Source organism: Pomacea canaliculata, linkage group LG6 (genome assembly GCF_003073045.1).
Source record: "Pomacea canaliculata isolate SZHN2017 linkage group LG6, ASM307304v1, whole genome shotgun sequence".
Classification (NCBI taxonomy): Eukaryota; Metazoa; Mollusca; class Gastropoda; order Architaenioglossa; family Ampullariidae; genus Pomacea; species Pomacea canaliculata.
This window is the reverse complement of record NC_037595.1, coordinates 30,789,540-30,816,236: the sequence shown is the minus strand read 5'-3', so window position 1 is coordinate 30,816,236 and position 26,697 is coordinate 30,789,540. Positions and strand designations below refer to the sequence as shown.

The 26,697-nt window shown below is 37.3% G+C and overlaps 1 protein-coding gene across 1 annotated transcript; it reads left to right on the top strand.

The window, feature by feature from the left end:
• The first annotated feature begins 86 nt into the window (after positions 1 to 86).
• LOC112567007 (flocculation protein FLO11-like) lies at positions 87 to 25,422 on the top strand. The gene is made up of 12 exons (XM_025243440.1): positions 87 to 266; positions 2,184 to 2,290; positions 4,456 to 4,571; positions 5,328 to 6,458; positions 7,041 to 7,069; positions 8,102 to 8,838; positions 9,771 to 9,903; positions 14,197 to 14,376; positions 15,677 to 15,862; positions 16,660 to 16,737; positions 19,915 to 20,115; positions 21,293 to 25,422. The coding sequence occupies exons 2-11, from the start codon at positions 2,184 to 2,186 to the stop codon at positions 20,113 to 20,115; spliced, it is 2,898 nt and encodes a 965-aa protein (XP_025099225.1). The 5' UTR covers positions 87 to 266; the 3' UTR covers positions 21,293 to 25,422.
• Positions 25,423 to 26,697: the final 1,275 nt, after the last annotated feature.

Genomic DNA, 26,697 nt, shown 5'->3' with positions numbered 1-26,697 from the left:
ATTAGCATTTAAGAACAAAACTAGTAATGTAGAAATAAAATATAATTTTTATATTATAAGACCAATGAAATAAGCCATATGTAGGAGATGCTGTTAATGGCGGCACCCTTGTCCTCATGCGAGACTGTGTGAAAGATTTATTTACTTTAATATCAACATACAAGCATTTCGTACACAGCTCAGTCATATGTTTTATTTAAGACTAAACTTAAAATTATAAGCAATCTCTGACAATTTTTTAAGGTTCAGGTCAAAGAAGATCAAAGGTGAGTAAATGAATATCATTGCACTCAAACGATGGTTTTTATGATTGTTATCAAGGATACATTGTTTTGTTTTGTGATCTTCATGTTAAATCTTAATTTGTTATTCATAAATGTGTCATTAGGCATAAATTAGTTCAATTTCAGATAACTGAAGTTGACTGTTTTATGCACGCAAAAATTTTAAAAGCATTGGACTGATCGGTGCTATTAGGCTCTTCAGACAGCAAAGCCCGCGAAATTCATAGCGACGTTCGAGGTCTTAACAATTTATACAGAATACTGTTTAAATGTGCGTTTCTGGAAAGCAGAACTGTCTCGCATATTGTGAATTAGAGTTCTTATCAGTAAGTTTGTAAATGATTCGCTTGATTATAAAACAAAAATAAAATAACTGCTTCCTTCCCACACCAGAAATTTTACTTTCTTTTAAACATGATACTTCTCTTAGTAAGCTATTTCATTAAATCTAGATTTTTAAGTTTGTCAGGAAATGTATTATTGGTTATTATTTTACAAAGATGCTAGTACTATCTGTTGGTGTATTATTGGAAATAAATTATGATTGCAGTGTGAATTCAGTCAACATATGGATATACAAATAATATTTCAAATCTTTGATGCTAGGGGTCACTGGGTAACTTTATTTTGATAAACGTGGTAATTTTTTTGTGATACATCCTTGTCATGCTTATATCAGTCATTTTAAAAAAAAATGATAGACAAGCATAATTTTACATGCGCCATGTTTGAGATACAAATCAACTGACAGACTTGCTTTAAAAACATACTTCAACCATGACTACATCAGATTCATATGCAGTTTATAAACAATATAACTGTAGGTTTGAAAAGGAAGTGTAATAAAACATTTTAAAAAGTTGGAAGAGTAAATTGCTTATAGCATTATCACTTTGCTGTCTTAGTCTAAAGGTTATTGGTTTGAAAGAAATAAAAAATGGATAAGTACACAGACTTTTCAATAAGAATTAAATAATCTTCTCCTAGAGTATTTTTTTCTGTCTTTTTTTAGTGCAGCTAATGGCTGATAAAGCAAAAATTCAGGGTGGGTCAACACTAGCATCTCTTTTCAAATAAAAGAGTGGTATTTCAGTCAAAGTGGCTTCACACTATATTGGTTACATGATTAATTTTTTTGTTCTCAAGATTGATCAACGAAACATAGGCATTGAAAAGCCTAATAAATTTTCTGTGGAACTACTTTTGAAAAATATGGCAGAAACAAGAAACAAGTTGGTCTTAGATGATATATAAGTGTTTATGTAAGCTATAAGATTATGATGAAAATCATGTAATATCATAAAAGAATGACTAACTGTTTGCTAGCTAAAAGCAATAATCAGCTCAAAATGGATTCTGGAAATAGTGGTGTGCTCATTTCAATAGGTTATGTGATTGTATGATTACATTTTCTCTTGACTGCAACAACTTCTTTTGCATTGAATATAATTGAAAAAGAAGCAAATCAAAGATTGAAGGTACATTATATATAAAAAAATTAAAATGCGCTGTCAGGGCTGAAGGACAGTTGTGTCATTTATTTGTAGTCAGATCAAATTTAACAGTCTGTGCCTCGAACTCCATTTTGTTTGTAAACTTGAGTGTAAGGATCATAAATGATCTAAAAAGGCGTGTGTGGTGGGTGGGGATGTTACAGCAGACTCATTTCACTGATTCTGCATTTATTGCAGAAATATTGGTTCTAACAGTTTTTGAAAATAAATTTCCATTTACCAGCCTTGTTTATTGCTCAATATCCATAAATTAAAAAAGTCTGTTGTATAAGTCAAAGCGAGTTATCTTCTGCATTCCGGGACTTAGTCTCAGATGGTTAGTTTAATTAATCAAAGTACATTGCATAGACTTTTATGCGCACTAAAATATTTTGTGTTGTTGAAGATGCCACGGGTGACACGTCGGAGCTTAAATGAAGAGGAAGTACCCAGCAGAAGCAGCCCCCGGGCAGCAACAAAGGCATCATCAGCTGCCTCTGCTTCTCCCGCTAGGTACAACCACATTGATTTTTGTATATCTATATATGTGTTCTATGTAGTCTATTCATACATCAAGTTCTGTTTGTTAAAGTTGGTTTTAGTAGTCACCAGTCTAATTGCAATATTTTCTCTACCCATCATATGGGCAGTTTGGCTTTACAACAATTAAACGTATAACTCTTCAAAGCTTTCATGCAACAACATCCCACTTCTCAAGATGAAGATGATAATAATAATAATGTTGATTTATATAACACTTCAGAGGCAGGCTTAGAGCACTTTACAAAAATAAAAACAATAATGATGGGAGCTGGTTTCAGAAGCTAAGAGCTCATGGCATGCCCTGTTAGCAAAACCACTCATTTTGAGAAGAATGTGAATGCCATCAGCACAGATATGGCCTGCAGCCTTGACATTGCATTCCACAAGCCTGGAATGTGTTCTAGTTCTGAAAGTTGTTGTGTTAGCTCACAGTTTTTAGTGCATTGGTCTAACCTTTGCAGACAGAAATATTGGTCTATCAACACAAATATCAGATAAGAATAGTTTCCTTGATACTTCAACGACTGTGTAATGACTGACATGAAAGTTCCTATTTAACAGGACCACAGCACAACAGGTGCAAGTCCAATAATCCAAGGGTTGAAAATAATCGTAGCAATTAAGTCTTTCAGCCAAAGCCACCACCAAGGATTGGGCAGTTGACAGCAGGGGTCTCTAAATGCAAGCAAATAACTGCACAGTAAAAGGTCTTATTGCAGGCAAGAAGGTGTCTGTCAAACTTGATAATTAAAAAGTGAATAAGAAACAGAGCTGATCATCACAGATCTAATCAACAATGGATGCTCTAAAAGCAATGTAGATGTAGCAAAAATGTACAGAGGAGACAAACCTCATGCACTTAGGCAAAGGGATGTCACTCTTTTCATGCTATACACCTACACACACACCACCCTGTTCAGAAAGTTTTTCTTTAAAAAAAATGACATCTGGGATGTACATGGTACATTTTGTTGCTAAGCTAAGTGGGTAAGCTGAGACTGTTTGTTAATTAAGGATATTGTGACATTATGGTTTGACCTTTATGCATGGCAGTGTTTGGGTGCCTATATCTTAAGAAAAGAGGGGTATTGTTCACTCAAATTTATTTAGTTATTTGAAAAAAGTTTAGCTCCATAGTACATCTTATAGCAGTAATGATGTAATCACCAGGACAGGTGGGATTAGATATCCTGGGTTCAGCTATTGTCTAGGGCATGTTGCTTTTTTTTTTTTTTTTTTTTTTTTTTTTTTTTTTACAGATTTTTGTGTTTGCATGTAGCATTTATAGGTCTGGCTGCTTTGCCATGAGGATATAATGTAAGTTACTGGGTTGATATAAATCACAAATACTTAACCTATCCCCATACATAGTGTCAAGGATGCCTATCATGGCAAAATTTAATATTTTTAATGACATAATATAGTGTCAGCAAATGACAACTCAGAGTTAAATTAGTATAACCTAACACGTATTTAGGGGAAATCCTGATGTGTGGAGCAGGTGGGTGTTAAGAAAAAGATTGTTTTTGACTTTTGAGGCTCCATAGGTTGCCCTCTTACATGGATCTGGGGTGCTACTGTTAACGATGTCTCTCATTATCATTAAAGTTAAAGTAATATTATTAATAATGTTATTATTAATTACAGTGGACTTAAGCATTCAAGACTGTTCTATGCTCAAACATTTCAGTCCTCAACCAGTATTTTTGAGAGAATTATGTTTCCATGCTCATAAAAGCTTGCTTGGCTTTTAATCATCCACTTACCTGTTACATTTTGGGGTGAAACAAAGAATAATATGTCTCTGTGCATCAATTTCAAGCAGTAAAGACCTATCCTGGTGCTGTCGTTATGATCTTGTGGGTATATATTTGGAAACTAATTTTTAACCTGTGCTGCACTTCAAAATACTTTGAATAAAACAGGGTAGCTAGCTTTTGGTGGGTGCCTGAACTAGTAAAATACATTTACATTACTTTTTATGGTATGGAGGGCTGGTTGGCACTCAGATTAATTGGCACTTGAGCAGTGTTTCAGAATGGGTTGTGTTGAAGTGCTTAGGTACCACTGTATCAATAAATCAGTAACAGTGTTACTCACGATGGACACCGTTGGTGTGACCATTTTATTTGCAGAGGTCGAAGCCGAAAAAGCTTGAGAGGAGAAGAAGCAAAAGCTGTGGAGAAATCTCAAGAATCTGTTGAGAAGAGGGGACGTGGTAAATCTGCAAACCAAGAAAAAGAAAAAACTAGTGGGTTTTAAAGTAATATCTGTAATTTTCTTTACAAAGAAAATGAAGTGTTTGAAAAAGTTTGTAAGCAGAGAGTTTTGACTTGATGTTGCTTTGGTTTAACTCATTTGTTATGGACGAATCGATGCATTTGAGCTGTAGCTATGAAGACGTTTGCACCTGTGTGTGTGAACTGTATAGGAAGAGTCAGTAGCTTTTTTTACATACAAGGCATAACAAGGCAAATATAAGCCTGTTAGCCTAAACAAAATAAATTGGTTTCAGATAGAGACTGCTGTTTCCAGAACAATCACAACCTGACAGTTTAAATACTTAATGCTGTTTTTCTGTTATCGTAATCAAATTTATGTCATTAATAGTAACAAAAGCTTAAAGAGAACATTTTGGGGTGGCATTTTTAGCAAAAGTATTTTACAAGGTAGAAAATCTTGGATTAAAGTGAATTTAAGTGAAACAGCATATAACTACCAGTGTAGTTAAAGTAAATAAGAACGTAACCTGTGCTGCTTGTGTATGTATCGATTTAATAGAACTTGTTGGTGGGATTGTTTTTTTTTTTTGGTTTTTTTTTTCCCCATTTCAATTGCATTTTTGTTTGATATTCTGTAGAAAACCTAATTACAGGAAGTTTAGTGATACAACTGCTCACATGTCTGGGTCTGGCTACCTGGAGATAGTGAATAGAAGATGTAGTGTTTTGTTGTGAACCTGAAAGCATTTTAACTGATTCTTTTGTTTTATGTAATATTTGGATAGCTCGCCAGTCTAGATCTCGGAGAAGACAGGCAGAAGAAGAAGAGGAGGAAAAGGTAACATCTCCTTCACCCGTCAAACGAGGAAGAACTCAGCGAGATACTCCACCTTCTGCTGAATTTGTTTTGGGAAGGAAATCTAGACAACAAGAGGAGCCTGAAGAAGAAGGAGAAAAAGAAGAGGAAACAGTTACGCCAAATGCTAAAAAGGGTAGAAGTCAGGGTGGTGGTCAAGCTTCAAAGGGAAGAGGCGCCTCTGCTAGCCAGAGAAAGTCACCAGCACCAACACCAGCAACCACTACATCCACCAGAGCTAGCAGGAGCAGACGCTCGGCAGGTGCACCTGATGAAGAACCCTTGGGAGAAACTGAAGTAGAGTCAAAGAATAAGGTCACACCTAAAGGGCGTGGGCGTGGACGGCAGGTATCATCTACTAGATCCCGAGGTAGAGGGAGAGAAAAGGCAAAGGAAGCTCAAGATGATGAAGTGGAGGGTGTTTCTGAATCTAAAGAAGCTGCAGCTGAAGAATATGAAGAATCAAGTAAAGAATGCAAAGAATCGACTGCAGATGAAGAAGCTATGCAGATTGACTGCAAAACAGAAGCTGCTGAAGAAGAGGCAAAAGTTCCTAATGCTTCAGCAGACAAATCTTCAGAGCATGAAGAGTCATCAGAAACAGAAAACCTTGTGGAACCAGCTCCTGCCAAATCAGGAGCGTTGTCTGGTAAAGTAGAACCCATGGAGCATGAAACTGCTGATGCTGCACCACAATGTGAATCACTGCAAAATTCTCAGAATGGTGAGATCACTATCAAAAGGCCTCCTTCCTCAGGTACAAAGAGAAAGTTGGATGAGAAAGAGGAAGCAATTGAAGACATGAAAGGAAAAAATGAAGGCTTGACTGCAAAACGTCCACGCCTGAATGGCAATGATTCTGATGCGGCTGCAGCACAAGATGATAAGAAAGCGAATATGGTGGATGTATCAGAAGCTGAAAAGCAGGACCTTCTTAAAGATTTTGTGGTGGTGAATGCAGAAGACGTGCCAGCCTCGGACAGTGCAGAGGTGGCAGAAGCTGTCCCTCAGACAGTGACTAAACCATCTTCTGCAGCTCCAGTGACTGGAAGTTATGGAAGTTGAGAATGCAGCAGCAAGTACTATAGGTGATGTGACTGTCCTTCCTCTTACTGAGGCAGAGGTTGCAAAAGCGTATGCTGCTGAGGTAAGGATCAGTTTAACATTTTGTAGTTGAGCCCTTGCAAGATAAATTTAAGAGAGAATTTGTGTTAACTATATGCAGCATGAATATAACCTGTGAAATATTTTGTCGTAAGAATAAGGCCTTTTAAAGAAAAATTATCCAAGGCATTAGTATTAAAGACTTTCCTGAGTGGTCCAAGTCATACACAGATTGTGGTAGGTTGAGACAATATATTCTGCAAACTTCAGCAACTGAAACACAACTGTGTTTCAAAGTTGGTGATTTGGACCTCTGATCAACAAGTCTTGCAATGCCTCGTACCTGCATGTGAATTACATGCTGTATCATCAGATGGACCAGTCCCTGCTAAGTAATGCTCAGCGGTCAGAGAAATGTTTTGGATTCCTTGGAGGATATAATTTTGTTTGTTCCAGCATCAACGAATAATAATAAAAATTGTATGGTCTTAAAGTACTAGCCCATACATATTTGAACCTGAGAATTGCAATGGTTCAGACACCCATATTCCAGATAAAGCTGTCGAGGTAACAGGTGAAGAAAACTCCACACTGTTGTGGTTAACAAAAATAAATGTTCATCAGCTGTTGCAAGCTGCAGCTCTATTATGAGAAAAGACATCTTAAAAAATGTTGGAAAAGGTAACAAGGGGAGCGGGGGCAAGGAATCAGGACTATACATTTTCAGGAATGCTGTTATAGGTATTGATGATTTATTGTATGCACATCACCAGCAAAATTTAAGATAAAATAACTTTGTGACTGCTCAGCCAGTCCTGACCATTGTAATTAATTTGTTTTTTACAGATGAATTGCATAATGTAGCAACATTTGACAGTAAAAATCATATTCTTCATGCAGTTTCTGAAAAGAATTTTGCAATGATGCTGTAAAGTTTAGCAGCAGTTTTATTAGTTACTGCTATCTCTTAGTAGGTGTATGAGCTATAGGGCTTTCACACTGAATTTTGGGGGGAAACGAGAAGCAACTATTCCAGAAATAAGTACAGCATGCATGATAATATGTTCAGACTAAGTACAGTATGCCCCTCGATAATGCCTTCACCTGAGTTCGAGGCAAGGAGAGAGAGACTTCCAGTAATATTATACCTGTACTGCAAGTACAGCATGACATCAAGAATAATTTCTCAGGTGTATTACAATTGTTTGCAACATAACAGAGACTTAAAAGTTTAAAAGTTATACATATAAATAATGTATTGTTGCATGAAGTAAATTATTTATCATTACTAATGTATTTGTATGTCTGCACTTGGAGTTTTACTCCTTTTTTTTTTTTTTAACCACAGCCTGAAAAGCTTTTTTTTTTTGTCTTGTTGATCCTTACAACATTGGATGCTGCATATCCAACACATTTTGTCTCATCTATGCTTGGTGTGCCCCTAATTTTTCACAGAGTATTTATTGCTTTGAGTCACTAATTCAGAGTTGTTTTTCTATTGCCTCTACTTTAAATTTGGCTGTTACATTTTTATTGACTAGATTTAGATACATGAAATTGAGCATTTTATTTAGAAGTAAAGATTATTTTGTTTTTCAGACAAAGGAGGAGATCGATGAGGTATCTTCTCTTGCAGTGGAAGTGGGAAGTGTTGCTAGCTCGGATGTCACAAGTTGCCTGGGTCGTGGTTTGGACACAAGCGAACAGCAGTCATCATCCAACAGCATTGATGGGGATGAAGCAGATGTAAACATTGCTGAAGGAGATTCAAATGTTGATGGTGGGGATAGTGCTGCCAGTGTCTCAGCTCAGCCTCCGCAGACAGCTAGTGATGCTTCTCAGCCTGATAGTATTCCAGATGCTCAGGCTCAGAGTAGCTCGCAAAAGACTTCGGACATTGCATCATTGGGTGATGGTATTAATGCTGCAGGTGCTGCAGACACTGGTATTTGTGAGGCAAAGTCAAAGCCTGATGATAAAATCAGGACTGCTAAAACACCCAGCAGTGTTTCTCAAAGCCTTGGCACACCAGACCCTACTTTCTTGGCAACCTACTCCTCCCCTTCCATACTAAATCGTGCCTACGTTCAGAATCCAGCTGTGCCTGCTGACAGTGTCGATCCTGCCAAGACATTCAGCGTAATCAACTACAACATTTTAGCAGAATGTCACCGCCAGAGATCTGACTACAGTTATACGCCAGATGAGTTCTTGCGACAGGAGTATAGGCATGGGCTCATGATGAATGAAATAAAGCACCTCAATGGAGATGTGGTCTGCCTGCAGGAGGTGAATCCAGCATATTATGAAAACACCTTGCTGCCTGAGATGAAGAGGTCAGAACTTGTTTATCTGTTATGTATTTAGCTGTTCACATTTAGATTGGTGGGTTGGGAAATCAAATTTACTTGGTTAGATATGTTTAGTGAAAATGGGTTTGGCATGTGTGGTCTCCTCCCCCTCTCCCCATTTTGCTTAAATACCCTCAGCTAGTGTCTGAATGTATGTGACATTGTCACTCCTTTCCTGACTCCTTTCATCAGTACTGTTACCTTTGTGTCATCACTGGTTCTTATAATTCATCATTGTTGTTGCCTGTCTTTTCATTTCTTTATTTAGTACATATTGGCCTAGTTTTTGACCAAGCACTGGGTACATGCACTTATATGAGTGTGATTGTGCATTATATAAATTGCCCATTCTTCTTCATTATCATTATCTTAGTTTTAATATAGTGCAGATTGTGGTCCATATTAGCAAACAGTAGCATTCTCCGACGTGCAACAGATTTATGCTACATTTCTTTGATTAAGAGAACCATGAGATTAGATGCTTAGTTTAGCTGTTGAAGGGAGAAAATTCATGGCAAATCGATCCTTAAAGGGTCATATTTTATTCTCACATCAGTAGCTATGTTCTAGTAATCAGGCCTTGTGAAATTTTTAAAAAATGGCTCCAAAGGAATGACATTCTTTTCACGTGGTAGAGACATTCTAGAAAGCTGACCATGTCATGGAGGTGCTGCTTTGAACACGTAATGCATGGAACATTATGATTAAGTTTATAAAACTTGAAAGGCTTGAATTCATTGTGTATTGGTATGATAAGCTCTTTTTAGATATGTTTATACTTGTTTTATTTTATGGTGGAATCAAACTTTTTGCTCTTGGTACACATGTGGTTGTGTCTAGTTGCTCGTGTGGTTTTTCCGTCTTTAATTGTTTTTGGATGAAAAAATTATTTTCACTTATCTTGATGCAATGTTTAGGCTTGGCTTTGAAGGCATCATAATCCGGAGAACCAAAGACTTTTATGATGAAGGCGCAGCTACCTTTTACAAGACAGATCGCTTTGAACTAGAGAGCAGCAAGGGGGTATCGCTGACAGAGGTTGCTTTTAAGGTTTGTTGATGAAACATTCTGTTTTGTTATCAGACCATTTTTGTTTTAACCATTCAGTTGTGTGAGCTTTCCATGCACATGCTTTAACTTACCATTTTAATAAAATTAATAGAACCTTTTTATTAAGACCTTCCCAATTAAGGCCAGACACCGGTCGAAAAATTGTCAAAAATTTTTCATTTTGGCCATTTTCAGATTACTTCATACTGTCAAAGTTCATATTTTGTTCTATTCACTCGCCAAGTGGTTTTTCATAGAATAATCTAGAAAATATGTCTATTTTGTCAATGAAAACATCTACTTCTATCCTATTTACTTTTCCCTGAGCGCAGAGATTAGCGAGAATAGAGAATGTTTGAGACATAGCAACACACCTCGCCACGTGGGCAACTGTGTCACATCGTATATCGGTCGAAAGGTCATGACATGAATTTTCAAACAAAAGGCTGAGTCAAAACCCTTAGAAGGCCCAAGCTATGATACAAGCTCTTTTCTAGACGACACAAAGGGTCGGAAACTTCCTTATATGGACGCATGCGTAACATACTTTGCATATAGCCAATCAGAATTCACTAATGCCGACCTAGACGGGGTCAATAGGGCACACGAACACGCTTCGGCTGTGCTCGGGTATCCCACAAGGCAACTGTCATGGCCTCCGGATGTATAAACAAATGCGACGCAACTCAAAGCTTGTTCTGGGATATTTTCTTTTCTAAGACATTAACGTTAATATTAAATGTTTATTGTGACTGTCAGACGCTCATTTCTTCTCACAATACCACGTGCGAAAGACTAAAAACCACGTGGACGTTCTTAGACCGTCGTAGCAGCTAAAAAAAGTAACTTAGTGAACCGAATTCGGCTGTCGAAAACACCATCAGTCATGTGGTAAGCGAGCTGAAAATAAAGCGAAGTTTTCATTTCTGCTGCAAATCTCGGTAGTAATCAGGACTAGATGCGAACATTTACACATTTGAGTCAACTTGCAATGCTAGTTATTTATGTACTTTGTCTGGAATGTAGGGAAACAGAGCTTACATCATTTGCACAGAAAACAAAGGTTGGGTGGGGGTTGGATGGTCTTACTCCAACCAAATGTAACAAACAGAATGTGAAGACAATTATGTATAACATTCCTAACAAACAATGAAAACTGCTATCTAGTCAAGTTTGAAGCCATTCAGTGTCTAGAGAGCACATCATTGTCAGCCCCCTAAAAGGCCAGACAGCTATAGTGCTTTTCCCAGAAATCTTTGACAGAAAATAAGATACCCCCTAGCCTCAAAAATCAACCATCTTTAATCCATGTGACTACAGAGGTAATTCATAAAATAATCCTAGCGTACAGAGGAACAGAACATGAGCAGCTGCTCAAATTATGGTGCAGTCAGTGATGTATCTCTAGATTTCATGAATAGGTTATTCTTATTCCTATTTGCCCCCAGTGGAGCATAGGGCTGCAAGAATTGGTTATACTCCCTATAAGCTTTTGAAATAATTTCTTTAATTGATGTTCATCCATCACCCTGCAACTGAAGGCTAAGAAGATGAGAGTGTTTCTACTAATGCTGCTACTTCAGTAGATGCTCGCAAAAATTGAAGCAATATGTGACATCATCACTAAATGTTAGATAGCAAAGACAAGATGGCAAAAACCATGAAGCTAGTGGACACTGAACTTCTATATAATAACTAAACCTATAACTGTGTTGCTCAATGTTTGCAAACACCATTGTTTTTATTACTGTGTACTTCTCTGAAGCCTGGTCAGCAGTTGGGTAACAACACAACCATGTTGACTTTTCTAAAAGTGAATATAATAATTAATTTTATTAGTAATGTTAAAGTTATATGTAGTAACACATTGAAAAATGGTTATATTTTTCATTCAGCAGGTAAATTACATGAAAGGCTTAGATAAACAAAGTTACTAAGCTTGATATTTCTGCTCGCTTTTTCCGTTCATTGTTTTTGTTACAGTTTGTTTACTTAAAATCCCTATAACTTTATATTTACATGTGATACAGGCCTAAAATTTGCATGAAGTTTCTTCATACATATGTAAACATTTCAGTGAGAGCTTTTTTAAAAAATATTAGTGGTTTAGTAGTTACTAAAGCTTTCACTTTGTTTTCCTTCGCCTTTTCAGTTTCTTGTTTTAGTAAGCTTGTTTAGTCAAAAGCTTATAACTTTATATTGGCATGTGATACAGGTCCTAAAATTGGGTTGAAGTTTTCTTTATTCATATTTAAACATTTCTATGAGAGCTTTTAAAAAAATATTGAGTAGTTTAGAAGTTACTAAGCTTTCAGTTTTTCTTTCTGCGATTTCTCAGTTCTTGTTTTGGTTAGAGACTGTTTACTTCAAAAGCTAACTCCTTCTTTTTGACAAGAGATATAGATCTGCAATTTGGTTGAGCTTTTCTTTCATACATATAAAAACATTTCTATGATAGATTTTTAAAATTACTTAGTAGTTTGTTAGTTTATCGTTTTCCATCAAAATTTCTTAAAATTTAACACACTTTTTTACAAAAAAATTATAAAAAAAAAACTAAGAGGAATTCGCAAATTATTTATCATAGAAATGTAGATCTGTCTTTTAGGTAACTATTTCAAAAAGAATTTTGAGTCTACTCACAAAATTGAAGAAGGAGTTAGCTTTTAAAATTGTTTTTTGGCGCCATTTTGGATTGTTTCCATGGCAACCGATAGCGCGATCGAGTGCAGTAAAACCATTTTTTGAAAACTCCATTCAAGGGCTAAATAGCTGATACAAAAAAATCCGCGCTATCCCGTGAAACAAAAAAAATTTTTTTTCGACCGGTGTCTGGCCTTAAGACCCCTTTGAGTTACGGCCCAAAATATTTTCATGGATGTATTTTGCTATATAAATGCATCTCTGTTACAACTACCTTAAACCGATTTACGACTGACAGTTTATGCACTATTATGACCTTTTTGCAAAAGTTGGGTTAGCTACTGTATCGTCCCAACACTGAAAGCTGAATCCATCCACACTCAAAACACGAATTGATCTCCAATGACTGGAATAGCTGTTAACATCAAATATTATCAACAAAGCCATACGTTGTTCAGTTGCTATTGGACCTGGACTTTTCAGATGACATTAGTCTCCTATTTCATCATGCACAAAGCAAACTGAGTAAGCTAACAGAGGAAGCAGAGAAGACTGGCTTAAAGGTCAACAGAAAGAAGACTGAAGTGATGAGTATCAACAGCAAGCAGGAACTCCCAGTCCAACTTCAAGGAGAGAACATCCTGGAGACAGACCGCTTCACCTGTCTGGGGAGCATTGTCAACAAGGATGGTGGAGTGGACGATGACACCAAAACCCACATCAACAAGGCCAGGCATGTTTTTAACAGCCTATGCCCCATCTGGAACTCACAAGCATTATCCTTTCACAGTAAGACCCACATCTTCAACACCAATGTGAAGGCAGTCCTACTGTATAGTTCTGAAACCTGGAGAGTGACAAAGCACCATCAACAAGCTCCAGACCTTTGCCAACTGCCAACTGATGCCTACGCCATATTCTGGGAATAAGATGGCCAACAGCAGCCTGTGGAAAAGAACCAACCAGAATGCCACTAGCCAAGACATCAAAAGGCACAAATGGGGCTGGATAGGACACACCCTGCGCAAACCAGCTGACACCATTGCCAGGCAGGCACTTGACTGGAACCCTCAAAGGAAGAGGAGAGTTGGGAGACCAAAGCAGACTTGAAAAGGAACAGTTGGTTAATATGAAACAATGGTTATTCTGTGGGCAATCGTTTCACTTTTGGTGGTGGGACGATGTGGTCTTACATAGGACAATACGGTCATGGCAAGCTCGATTCAACTTAAGCAGGAGGTTGATATAGCTTCGATTGTGTTTCAGATAACAAAATAAAATCTCAAAAGATATTTTTCTAAAAATAAACAAAGTTTATTAGAACTCAAGCAAAACAGTTTAGTAAAACAGGCCAGATTGATAATATATGATCTTGGCATCACTGTTTCCAATTCCAGAACTCAACAGGAATATTTTACTCAGTATAAGAACAATAACCAACATGGCAGAATGCCCCTTGGCTCTGAGTTAGATATCAGCGGATGGGTGTTAAAAGGGAGACAACACTCCTTCCATTAGTAGCTTGTGTACATATACTACACTTCTGTACAGTAGTTAACATGAATGTTGATTATGGCATTGTGTGTTGAAGAGTGGTACAGTGCCAGATTATTAAAGAAGTGTGTGCAGTTGTTTTCTCTTGATCCTCAGGAGGTGGAACTTGGTGGTCTTAGTCCAGAAGTTGGTGCAGCAGTGAGGGAATACCTTGACCGTTCAGACGTAGTGCTTGTGACCCGTCTTCGTTGCAAGGTCACTGGCAAGTTGGTCACCATTGGTAACATTCATGTCGTTTGGGATAATCTTCAGAGCCCTGATGTTCAGTGCATACAGGTAATGATCTCATGAACATAACGTTGCCACTCATGCTCTTTCACTTAACAAAGACCTGTCCGTGGGCTTCTCATTCTGTAGTATCTGGAGTTTCTTATTTGTTGGCTGGGGGTTATACAGATCACAAGACATTTCAAAATACGCCGTACAAAATATAAAACACTAGAGTCCTCTCATTTGCCTTTCAAGTCTCTACTTTATTGTACACTCCCTTCCTCTTGCTCCTTCCGTCAAATAGATGTCCAGTTTCTTTCCAATATAGACAATGCTTGCTTTTCGGAACTAGGTCCAAATACTGTCAGCACCATAAAATTAATAGAGACTTACATTTCGAAGTACCCTGAATAAGTGTGGAGTCGTCAAATATATCCTGTCACACAACCATTCAATATACTCCTGGACTTATCTCCCTTGAGGACTGCTAGCCTGCATTGTATAATCCCTTCTGTAGTCAGCATTGCTGGGAAAGGTACTCCTCTGCTACCACTCCCAGCTGACAGAGACAAACATTTCTACTTTGTAATTCATGGCAGCTGCTGCTGGTTAGACAGGCACTTCCGGCTGACAGGGAACGCTTTAATTTCCTGTGGTAATCTTCAGCAAGAATCAAAAAAGAGGCAGGAGAAATGCTCTAGTCTCCTCTATTAGTGCATGTCCACTGACAGGGCAAAGCTGCTTTTGACTGTCTCACTTCCCCCTAGATAATTCCTGAAAGCGCTCATTCCTTAATGAATATCCAAGTTGGACACTATAAAATGTAACTTTCTTATTTGCTGATTACTTTGAAAACCAATTTTAAAATAGCAAAACTTTCAAAAAATTAATACATTTAAAATCCCCTCAAAATATTACAAATTATTACAACCGCAGCATTGTCTAGGCAAGGAGTTATTCTAATTCCATATATCTTTCATGTTCAGTACCAACACAGTGCTTTTCGGCCATGCTGGCCTATCTGGGAATGCTGCAACCCAGTTCACACATAATCCTAGGCTCCAGTGAACACATTAGTTGCCCTTTACTCCTTGTGCTCACCGCTACACACATTTACAGGCGGCCAAGGGCAATAACCCTGATCCATGACCAATGATAAATCCTTACTTGTTGGTTCAGCAAAAATCATAGTGTTGATACTAATCATTAGCCTGTCTGTTAATAATAGTCCTCCCCTACCATTTTGCACCAAAAACTATTTAGCTTAAAAATGCTAATTTATATCTGTAAACTGGTAGCTTATTTACCTGATAATGGGTGGTTTTAAAGGAAACGTAATCCCATCTTTCATATATGCATGTTGCAGGCAGCATGTGGCATAAAGGAGGTGGTTTCAATGGCTGGTGGTGAGGGATCACCTCATATCATCTGTGGAGATTTTAATGCTGAGTGGAACTCTCCTCTCTATCAGCTTGTGGTTGATTCCTATCTATCAGATTCATCTATCCAGGCTCTGCAGGCTGTGGAGAAACTTCACTTGAAAGAAGGTTCAGTAAGTAATGACCAGAGGCTTCTGTATGTGTTTGAGGAAAGAAGAAGAGATGTGTTTCTTGTTTAAAGTGGCTTGATTTGATGCATTGAATCAAAATATTGGATAACCAGCAGTAGAAGAGAGGGGACAAGCCAGAAGAGAAATCAGTCCTTAAGTGGTAATGCCACCAATGTAAACCCTTTTTAGCAGCTTAAGATGTCTTATTCTTTAAAAGGAGAGACATTTCCATCCTGCATTGGGAACTATTTTGAATAGTGTAAGATAGTCTATAGTCATTTAAAAGAAACAGTACACTACCCTGTGTCTACCCAATGCTAATAGAAGTGTTTTCGGTTCTAGAAAATATTTTTCTTAATAAGCATGAATCATTTTAATTCTATTTAAAACTAAAAAAAAAAACACATAGTGCTTTCCTCCTTATAACAACAAAGAAGCATCTAGAAAAGTAAATTTAAAAAGATTTTACCTGAATCTGAAAGCTCACTTTGGAATGACTCTTTATAAGAAATAGGATTGTTTTAGGTAGTAGATTACAATAAGCCACAAAGTTCTTTCGAATGAGATTAATGCAACATTCATGTACAGAGTCCGTGGTGATAAAGGTTAGCTTGAGCAATTACTTGCTTACATTTGCCTCCTAAACTATGCTTTGTTATCATTTTCATATCAGCAAATGCTGGGAAGTAGACTGTTATTTCAATGTTTTAAATGCACAGGTGGTGCTAGAGTATGTTTGGTATGCCAAAGAGAGTAATTTGTTATATAGTTTTTCAGAATGTTTGTTTCCCCTCCAACAGAAATCACTGGTGAACCATTTGTGGCGAGCTTTTCAGCACACATCATCCAATCTGAGAAGTGCATACTCAACTGTCACAGTAAGTTGGAGCATTACACAATTGGTCATAATCATTTGGACGTCTATTAGCCACTGCTTATCTAAAGAGATAAACTGTTTACTTTGCAAATGTCCATTACGAAGACTAATGGAGGCTCATCTGGCTGACAGTAGTAGATAGTAGACATTCTCCCTAGTAGATTGTCTCTTTAGCTGTCAGAATTACTTTTTTAAAATAATTAGTTGGAGGAGGTGTGGTCTGGAAAATAGCACTTTAAATTTTTCTAACTGTGCTTAAAAAAGACTGGATAATTATTTACTGGTAGTTCAGTTATATGGTAAATAAAGACTACTTGCTCATGATGTTTATGCAATACAGTAAAAGCTGTGCTGTGAAAATGCTCTTTGTTCAGCTAAAAGCTGTCCCAACACGTGTCCTCATATCAGAGATTCCCACATTAGCTTTAAACCAGGATAACATAGATTCAAATAAAACAGTTATCAGAGTTTGAAAGCTTTATTTAAAAACCACAACTTTTAGTTTTAAAAGGTTTCTAAAGTGGTAAAGCTGCTTCAGCATGGCTTTACAAAAATAGAACAGATGTTTCACTTTAAAAGATGTTGATTTGTAAAGTTAATTAATAAAGTTCTTTGGGTTTTTTGCTTGGTCATGCTTATTCTGCCATTATTGTGCTTGATTAAAAAGTAATAGGGGAACTAACTCTCCAGGTAAAAGCAATCAATGAACTTGTAGATCCTCTTAAAGAATGCACTACAGGTATTTTTTTCTGCAAAACGTTGCAATACAACAGAAACACATAGTCACAAGATTTTATTTTTATAAACACATGACCTGCAAAAGGTCACTGATAAGTGCAATTAACTTATGTATGCTGGTAAAACAGAGACAACAGTGCACTGGGGGCCAAAACCATATTACCTCAGCCATATCAACCCCACCATGACCATATCATCCTACATAAGACTACAACATCTCAACACCAAAAGTTGACTTAGGACAAGTGAAGGAATGCCTCTTTGCCTCCGTTGTTGTCTTCTTTATCACCTAATGGTCTCAAACACCATATCTGCACAATCTCAATTCCAGTTTTTTGGTTTGCTGGATTAAGTCTCCAATTCCCTGCATGTGTTCATTCCTTTCTGCTCAGCAAGCAAGTTTATTCAACACTTTTTCCACTGGTTTAGATTCTACAACTACAGGTCACTAGACAAAAGACTGTCAGAGAAGACGAGAAGGCTTAAAAGGGATGGTCTGGTAGTAATACTGAGCCAAAGTGACTTCATTTATGCTGATGGCATTCACCTTCTCAACACGAGTAGCTACACCAACCGTGAACACAATGAACTCTTTGTTTTGAGACCATGATTATTATTTTGTGTTTATATTTTTTGGGAAGCACTTTGAGCTTGCTTTTAACGATGGGATAAAGCACCATATAAAGTAACTTTATTATTATTATTAATGCCCCAGCAATGATGTCTGTTTGATGTTAACCAAACATCTGAAAAGTTGATTAAAAAGAAAATCTTCTACAATTTTCTTCAAGATTTGTTCTTTACACAGACCAATAATGATAAATGAAAGAGAACAGCCAGTGGACAGAGTTATGTATAGGCAGCCTGAACAACATAAAGAGGAGGTACAAGAGTAGAATGCAAAGCAATGGATGAAGATAAAGGGATATAAACAGTGTAATATGGAGTCGTTACGTGACAGTTAGCATGACAGACAGTATTGCCAGGAAGTTATGAACAGCAATTCAGGGACGATACTATGTGAAAAAATAAGTTTTCAGAGAACGTTTGAATGTAGCCTTGGAGTCCGAGTGGCAAATGTGATGTGGAAGAGAGTTCCACTGCTTAGTAGCAGAGGGAGGACATCCATTGTCGGTATGTGACTATCTTTGTGGGAGGGAGGATAAAATGCGCGAGTCTGATGAGGAGCCAAGGTTTCAGGCAGGAGTGTGGACAGACAAGATTTTACTAAAGTAGTAGGGGAGGACCCTTCAAAGAATCCATAGCATAGAGTTGAGAGCTTGTAGTCTATTGTAGCTTTAACTGTTAGCCAACGAAGAGAATGAAGAAGTGGTGTGATATGTTCACATTTGCAAGTCCAAAACGAGATGAGCAGCTCATTTCTGAACTTTCTGAAGCTTATCAATGAGGTACTGTGGACGGCCAGAAAGAAGAGAGTTGCAGTAGTCTACTTTAGACAGAACAAATGAGTAGGTGAGAATTTTGGTGGTTGAGATGGACAGAGTATGGTGCATGGATCTGATCATCTGGAGCTCATAGTATGCAGAACGACAGATGTGAAAAAATGTGCTATCAAGAGACATGTCAGCAGACATCAGGTAACCTTAGTTATGTGCTGAAGTTACGGAAGGAACGTCGGCATCGCCTCCCCATACAGAAAGACAGTAAAGGGTAAACTCTGACGCTCCTCTTTGAAAAAAAATTAAAGCATCTGGTTTTTTTTTTTTTTTTTTTTTGTCATTTAGTTTTAAATTATTGTGGGTCATCCATAGTCTAATATCAGAAATACAATCTTGGATGCTCTGGATAGTAGTGCGTGTCTGAGAATGAGAACAGCTGAGTGTTGTCAGCTAAGGATTTGATCAGATAGTACTAAGTCTGTGAATGAGTGTAGTGTGATCAATAGTATCAAAAGCAGCAGAGAGGTCTAACGTAAGCACAGAGGAATTCAGTTTTGGCTGAACAAACAATCTGGATGACTGCATGCTTGGCAACATTTACCATCTGTTTATGGAAAATCAACCAGACCTACCCCATAACCTCTGAGTTCGTTGATGCTCTGCCTTAGCTGTCCGCAGCTGTGGTTCCATGACGATTGTTGGGGTGAACTTGGGTACGCACAGCATGAGCATGAGCTTCCAACACAGAACAGAGAATGGCCGCAAGCCTGTTAGCAGAGGTTGAGCGGCAGAGGGCTAGTTCGGTACCCGAGTCATTTCAACAAGAGCTTTATAAAGTCTGATGCAAATTGCTTTTATTTCACTCTTTTGACTATTTCAAAATAAATGATATTACTGTGAAACTTTTAAAAAAAAAACCACTGTTTGCTTGTTCTGTTAATCAAAGGTTGTTTTATGTTGTAAACTAATCCACATGGATCCAAAATGTCTGATCATTTTCGTTGCAGACTGTTATGAGACTTTGTGTTTTCTTGCTCCAGGGCAGTGAACCAGAGGTAACTACATACACTGACAAGCCTCTGACTGTGGATTATCTGTTCTTCAACGCCAGCAGCCTTATACCAGTGGGTGTGTTGAAGACTGTGGACAGGGCTGCAGTAGAAGTCACTGGCGGTTTGCCTGCCAGGGACTTCCCCTCTGACCACCTTTCCCTTAAGACCATCCTGGCCTTTACAGATTAGGTCTGTCCTTACAAATTTGCATTCTTTTATAATGTATATGGTTTGATAGTATTTAGCAGGACAGAATGCTGCAATTACTGAATGAGCACGTCAAGTTTTAAAAACCCATACTAGTGCGCATTTTATTATCTAAGCAGCTGGGTTTTGTTCATGGTGAGATACTGCTTATCATAATTAGTTAAACTCTTGTTCATGAGGTACAAACATTTAAATATAGCATGCATAGGACATAAAATCTGTTGTGTCAGCTTGGTCATAGTTATGCTGCGTCATCAGGGATTGACCTAATGGGAGAATTGGAAAGCATTTGTTAATTCAGTGTGTTAGTACCTTAGTATGGTGGGAAAAACATCTATTAATCGAAGCAGGCTCGTGCTATAAGCTGGTTAAGACAATAGGAAGAGGTTTGCTGCTGCTGTGATTTGATAAAGAAGAGAAGGCTTTAACATGATGTCACAGATTTGACATTTATGCCCAGTTAGATGTTTGATGATTTGGGTTAAAGGAGGTTAATCACACAGATTTTAGTAGGAAGTATTTTGTAATGGGCTATACCTGACATTTGGTGGGAGTAGGGTTAATTGCTTTCAGATGAGTTTTTAAAATTGCAGCATGGCCTCTATAACATTAGTGCAGTCTAATATGATAAAATGCTAGTCACCATGATATGGTTTGGGGTTCCAATCTCAGAGGCATTGAACTAGCTCACCATGACATAGCTTTGCACACACAAAAAAATGCCATACATACATATCTGTACATTTGTGTACTTATATATAAAGCTTGCTACCGTTTGTAAATATCACCTGTGAAGTAACAAGCCTTGAAGCCATTTTAATATTGCTATCTTGCAAACATGTTATTGCTCTTAATAGAGCTACAGATTCGGGTCAATGGCATTATTAACCATCATCATTGTGGTAGCACTGGCTGCTGAGCTGATTTTTGCATGACCTGTATGGATTTGACTAGCAGTTGTTCTGACCAGAGTGTGTGGATTTTTATGGCTGTTACATTATTGCCTGTGCTTCAAAAAATAATTTCATAATATCATATTTGAAGAATAGTACATGCGTGGCTGTTGGTATCTATTAATGGAAATCCTTCAGGAGTGCCATTTTTCTTAGATGTATAATTTTGTTCTTTTCTTTATGCATGAATTTAAATTTCTTTGCAGTTCCCAACAAAGCCTTTAGTTATGAAGGCTCAGTACCGCTGGCCTGGTGGGGCAGACACAGAAGAGATAGTGTCATGTGCTTAACCACTTACAGAAGAAAAACTGCTCTCTGCAGCATTGTGTTTTCATGGTGGGACAGGATTCATGCCTTCTCTCACACATCTGTCTTGTAAACAGAAAAAAATCTCATTCTATTATTTTACTGTGACTATGGAGCTCTCAGTTATGTTTGTTATATAAAGAGCCACTATGTGTACTTTTTCTTGACAGTTTACTTGAACAACATGATTGTCAGTTTCATAAAAAAATATAACATGTCTGCTCTCGTTATGAATTGATGCTTGTGGAGGGGAGGCTTTTTTATATAAAAAAAAATCTCCTAAAGCAGAATGAGTAATTTATTTGCCATGGCTGCTAATTTTATAGTTCATGAATTAAAAAAACATGGATGGTTTCATCCTGTATCATATTTTCATAATCTTTTGGATTTACAATGTTTCTAAACTGAAAAAAAATGCATTGTACCGGAATATATTCTTGTCTCTCACGTTCTTGAGTGTAAGTACCTCATCCCATTTATCTTCAAAACTGGCTTTTTTTTTGTGATTACTTATAACTGGATGTGTTACGTTTTGATAGTAAATCCTCGGTCATATCATTCAGTTATTCCTGTATTTGTTAATTTCTTGTTAACTGGTTAGTTTTGCTTGCTGTGTTTTGTCACATTATGAAGTATTAATACCATAGAGTAAACAGTTTGAAGCTGAAAACTGTTAAGGTAAATTGATAGAATCAGAACACGTTTCTTTGCTAAACTTTGAGTACAAAAAATGACACTTCAGATAAAATTATAAAAGGAAACTCCTATTTTCTCATTCTCTCAGATTTTTCAGAAAGCTTTTTGATTAGGAGGGTAGTTACTTTTTATTTTCACGGACATAATAAACGTAAATTTCAAGAGATGGATGAAATGCAATAAAAATAAAATGTTAATCATTGCTGATGAACTGTTTTTATAAATTTTTTATTCAATGTCATTTGTATATTTCCAGAATTGTTTAGCTCATTTTAACTGTTTGTTTGGTCTTGGATGTAAAATGTTTATTTTATTTGGGTCTTTGCAGCTTTATGTGATTGGATTGGTATCAGGATTTCTTTTTATTTTACACATCGATTCATTGTCTAATTTGCATCTTTGCTTTGTGGTACAGCTGCATCCATTGCCATACTCCAGCACAGAATGCTTTTAAAACAGTTCACTAGCTTGTACATTGATTTTTATTTGGTGGATCAGTGCTTAAAAAGACTAGCTTCAACAGCACTTTGATCTAGTGGGCCACTAAAATGCTAGTAAATTGAGAACAATCTGAACTCCTTTTCCCTGGATCTTGTATATTTACTGAAGGGCATGTTATGTTGAAAACATGTTTGTACAGTTAGTGGAGTTTGAATTTTCTCTTGATCCCCTACTTAACCTTGAATAATGTTTAAGAAGCAGATACTACACACAAAAAAATTGTAAATTGATCTTCAAGCTGGTGCTACCAGATTTTCAAGTTATGCTTTTGGTTTTGATCTGTCTAGGCAGCGTCTGTCAGGGTCCTCATAGATAATAATACACATTATTCCAAACTCCATTTTATCAGACTTAAGAAATTCCAAAGATTTTTGTTTTTAAAAGTATTTGCTGGTGCTTTTTCGTGTGAGTGGCATGTCAGAAATTATTAACTAAAAACCATTTATGACATACCCCTTTAAAAATATTTCAAGTTTTTATTCTATTTGTTGAATGTCCAGCAATATATCCTCATACCTCATTAGTAAACACCAAGAAAATGATAAATTTATTGTTTTGTCATTTGCAGAAAATTGTTTATGCAGTGGTTGTCCTGTCAATTTGACTTGAAAACAGAATGGCTGTGTGCCCTTTAGCTTCTTGGATCACATGGTGGAGATTCAGGAGATGGCTTCTTTCTCTCTTTACAAAGAAGAATTAAGAATGTTAATATCTTCTTTTAAACTTCTTTGATACCTTCTCAGTTGCAGCTGGAGACATCAGCATGTCAGACTTTTTCTCTGGTTGACATTGGTATGAAGGGATTTAAAATTTTTAAAGAATAAGTTCTTACAAGAAGCTATTTAAAGAAATGTGTCAGAATATAAACTGTGCACATGATGCATAAAGTGCTTCATGTGTTCTTTGTTCAGGCAGCATGGAGTCGGCCTATACATAACTGAATTGAAGGCCTAGCTCTGTCTCTAGTTGTAGGTATATATATATATTTGTCACGTTTCTTTCATCTATCATGTGTGATCACAGCAGGATGTAAATCTTGATTTGGTGTCAGTAATAATTTCATATTTTGGTTTGACATTTTGAAAACTTGGCTTTGTACATGTGCATGTGCAGTTTCATCTGCAGTCTACACAAGGTAGTCTTTGTTCAGTTTTACTTTCTCATTGTATGGCTTCTCTTAACATTACTCTTGCTTGCCTAAAATATAAGTGACATTGTGTGCTGCTTTTAGTTTGTCAGAGTCTTGCATCGACATTTGCAGAACTTTTGATGAAGCGTCATGCTTTATTGTTTCCACATATTGCAAGAGTTAAGCACAGTAGTTCATTGTACAGTGGCAGTGTGGACTGTACAGCACTAAGGTTGTGCACTACTGTGGCAGGCTGTATGACACGTGTTAATCTTCAGTTAGTCGGTTTCCTGTTTAAAAGTGAACGAGTGATTGGCACTGCCAACGCATAGCTATTTAACATCAACTTAGACGTGACTAGTGCAGGACAATAATAGCATGACAGATGCAGCCGTGCAGCGGCATTTCCAGTTCAGTTGACCATTTGCTTTGCTGACTTCTGCTCTCCTGTTTTCTGATGTATTTCTAATGTCTTATGTAACAATGAATATAAAAGAATGTTCAGTTCTTTTAAATCTTTGTGTTTCTGTCATTATTTCTACTCATAACTTTGAAATCTGGTTTGTAAAGAATGAAATCTTCAGTATCAGTATCTGTTTACCTTTTGAGGAAAGAGAAGCTAGTCTAATAAAGAAATCACTGTGAAAATACAGGACCTTCATCACAGCCACATGCAGAGGCTGTTCCCTTAATAACCTTGAAGTTGTATTAAAAGACAACACAAAAGCCTGTACAGTTCTTCAGAAATAGGGCAGTCGAGGGTTTTTATTTTCAGAAATGATGTACAATTCTCAGTGGCGATTATTGAGTGGGGATGCTCTGTTATTTTAAAGGATTTATCCATTTGCTTTTATCTGTGCAGTTTCTGCTTCCAGCAGTGTAAGCAAGTTACCTACCCGACATTTCATTTTGTTTACGAGGTAAATTATATCCTTGACCACATTTTATTGTTTTTCATTCCAGATTTATTAACAACTCATCTGTCATGACTGATTCAGATCCTCCAGGAATGTTAGTAACATATGGGTTGACGTGTTAGACTACAAGAGTGTGAGGTGGTTGAAATGTTAGCTAAAGGACTTGCTAACATCATCTATGTTTAGGTCTAAAGCTGTAGCTGGGCTGTCAGCTAGCAGCTTGATAAGGGTGTTCTCCAGAATTTCTTCACTTGTGCCAGTTACCTTCCTTGTAAGCCTTTTCTTTGAAGTTTATTGTGCAACATTCCTGTGGGGTTTGCAGTCATTGTGGGTAGAACATTTGCTATAAGTGGGGGATTCTGTACAATGATCTGGTAGTCTATTTCTAGTTCTTGGAAAAGGTATAAATTACTGTGAAGACTGATAAACAGCATGATGCCTGCCTAACTGGAAAAGAGATACTTGTCCTGCTAGCCAAAGCTAGGCGATCATTTTTTACTAAGGTTAACTAAACATGGCAAGTGTCTGCTCTGTCTAGTGAATACAAGACTATCCTTGACATCTTCTTTGGAGGGGAAACCAGTCCTGATACTGTCATAAAGTGTGGTCCTGGTTAGCTCTGAGCTGGCAAAGACAGGCATGCAGAATACTGCTTTAGTGTGTATACTCTGCTGCTGTCATCAACTAGTCTACTGGTATACACTTACTTTCCTCTTGTTTCTGCTTGTAACATTCATGTATTCCTCTCGTTCTAGACATTTATATAAATAAAGTAGATTGCAATATGCTTTTTGGTTTTGTTTCTTTTGTGCAAGGAAAGTAACTAATTTGCATTTATCAATTTTCCTTAACATTCATATGCATGTTTGAGAAAGTGAACGGCAGTAAGCTAATATGCTGTTAAGAGTTGCTCCTGTCCCTGTTGAAAGTGTCAAAGATTCCCTGGCATAGAAATATATGAATTCTTCAAGAGGAAACACTGTACAGAGCAGTTAAGAAACAATCTCTACACCAGCTTTCAGCTGTTTTTGTAAAGACAGGTCTTGTGTGCCTGCAATGTATTAATAATAAATGCAAAATTTGTAAATTGCATACTCACACTCCTAAGGAGCAAGCTTCTAGTGCTTAAGAACAAGAACAAAACATGGACAACATGCGAGGGATAGGAAAACAAATAGCATATGAGCTATACAAGAATAAACAACAGTACTAACAGAATAAAATCAAATACAGAAGAACCCAAGAACAAGAGCTGAGAGTAACATGATATTGCAAAAGGAAAGCTGTAAAAGGAACTGGCATTATGGGAAAGGTTGTTAGGAGTAATGTTTACGGAAGAGGTGTGTTTTCAGTCCATGTGTAAAGGATTCAATAGTGGGTAGGTGGCAGATATGGAAAGGGAAAGAGTTTCATTGTTTCACTGCACAATAACTAAAACTGTGGCCACATGTTCCGGTGACAGTAAGAAGATGAGTGGAGTTGTCTAGCTGGAATGTAAGGGAGCATTTCAGAGAAATAATCAGGGCAGGTGCCAGCAACAAAATTAAAACAGCACGGACAGTGCAGAAAATGAAGGAGTTGGGTGGCATGGTCCTGTTTCCTAGCTCTAAGCACCAGACGTGCAGCAGAGTTCTCTACTTTCTGGAGTTTGTGAAGAAGGTATACAGGGCAGCCAGCAAGCAAGGAGTTGCAGTAATCAAGTCTGGATACAACAAACGCACAGACAAGAGTGTTGGTAGCTCATGTAGACAGAATGTGACAGATGGCGCTGATCTTGTGTAGCTCATAATAGACAGACTGACAAACAGCTGTAACTTGTCTATCATAATAGACTGACAGCTGTAACTTGTTTAGCAAGAATCATGTCTTCCGTGACAATGAATACCTGGTTTCTGATGGAGGATGCAAAGGTGATGCTTTTTCACCCACCTTGATGTGACTTGGTGGACAAATGAGTGAAGATGGATTTGTTCTAGAACAGGAGGGTTTCCATCTTGTCATTGAGTTTAAGTTTGTTTGTTACCATCCAGTCTTTGACATCATTAATACAGACTTCTATGGT

Bases quoted from the DNA above. Each gene is read 5' to 3' on its own strand.
- LOC112567007 (XM_025243440.1), top strand. From the start codon at position 2,184: ATGCCACGGGTGACACGTCGGAGCTTAAATGAAGAGGAAGTACCCAGC. The intron at 6,459-7,040 runs GTTGAGAATGCA...GCAATGGTTCAG, and splicing joins AGTGACTGGAAGTTATGGAA to ACACCCATATTCCAGATAAA. The intron at 9,904-14,196 runs GTTTGTTGATGA...CTTGATCCTCAG, and splicing joins TGACAGAGGTTGCTTTTAAG to GAGGTGGAACTTGGTGGTCT.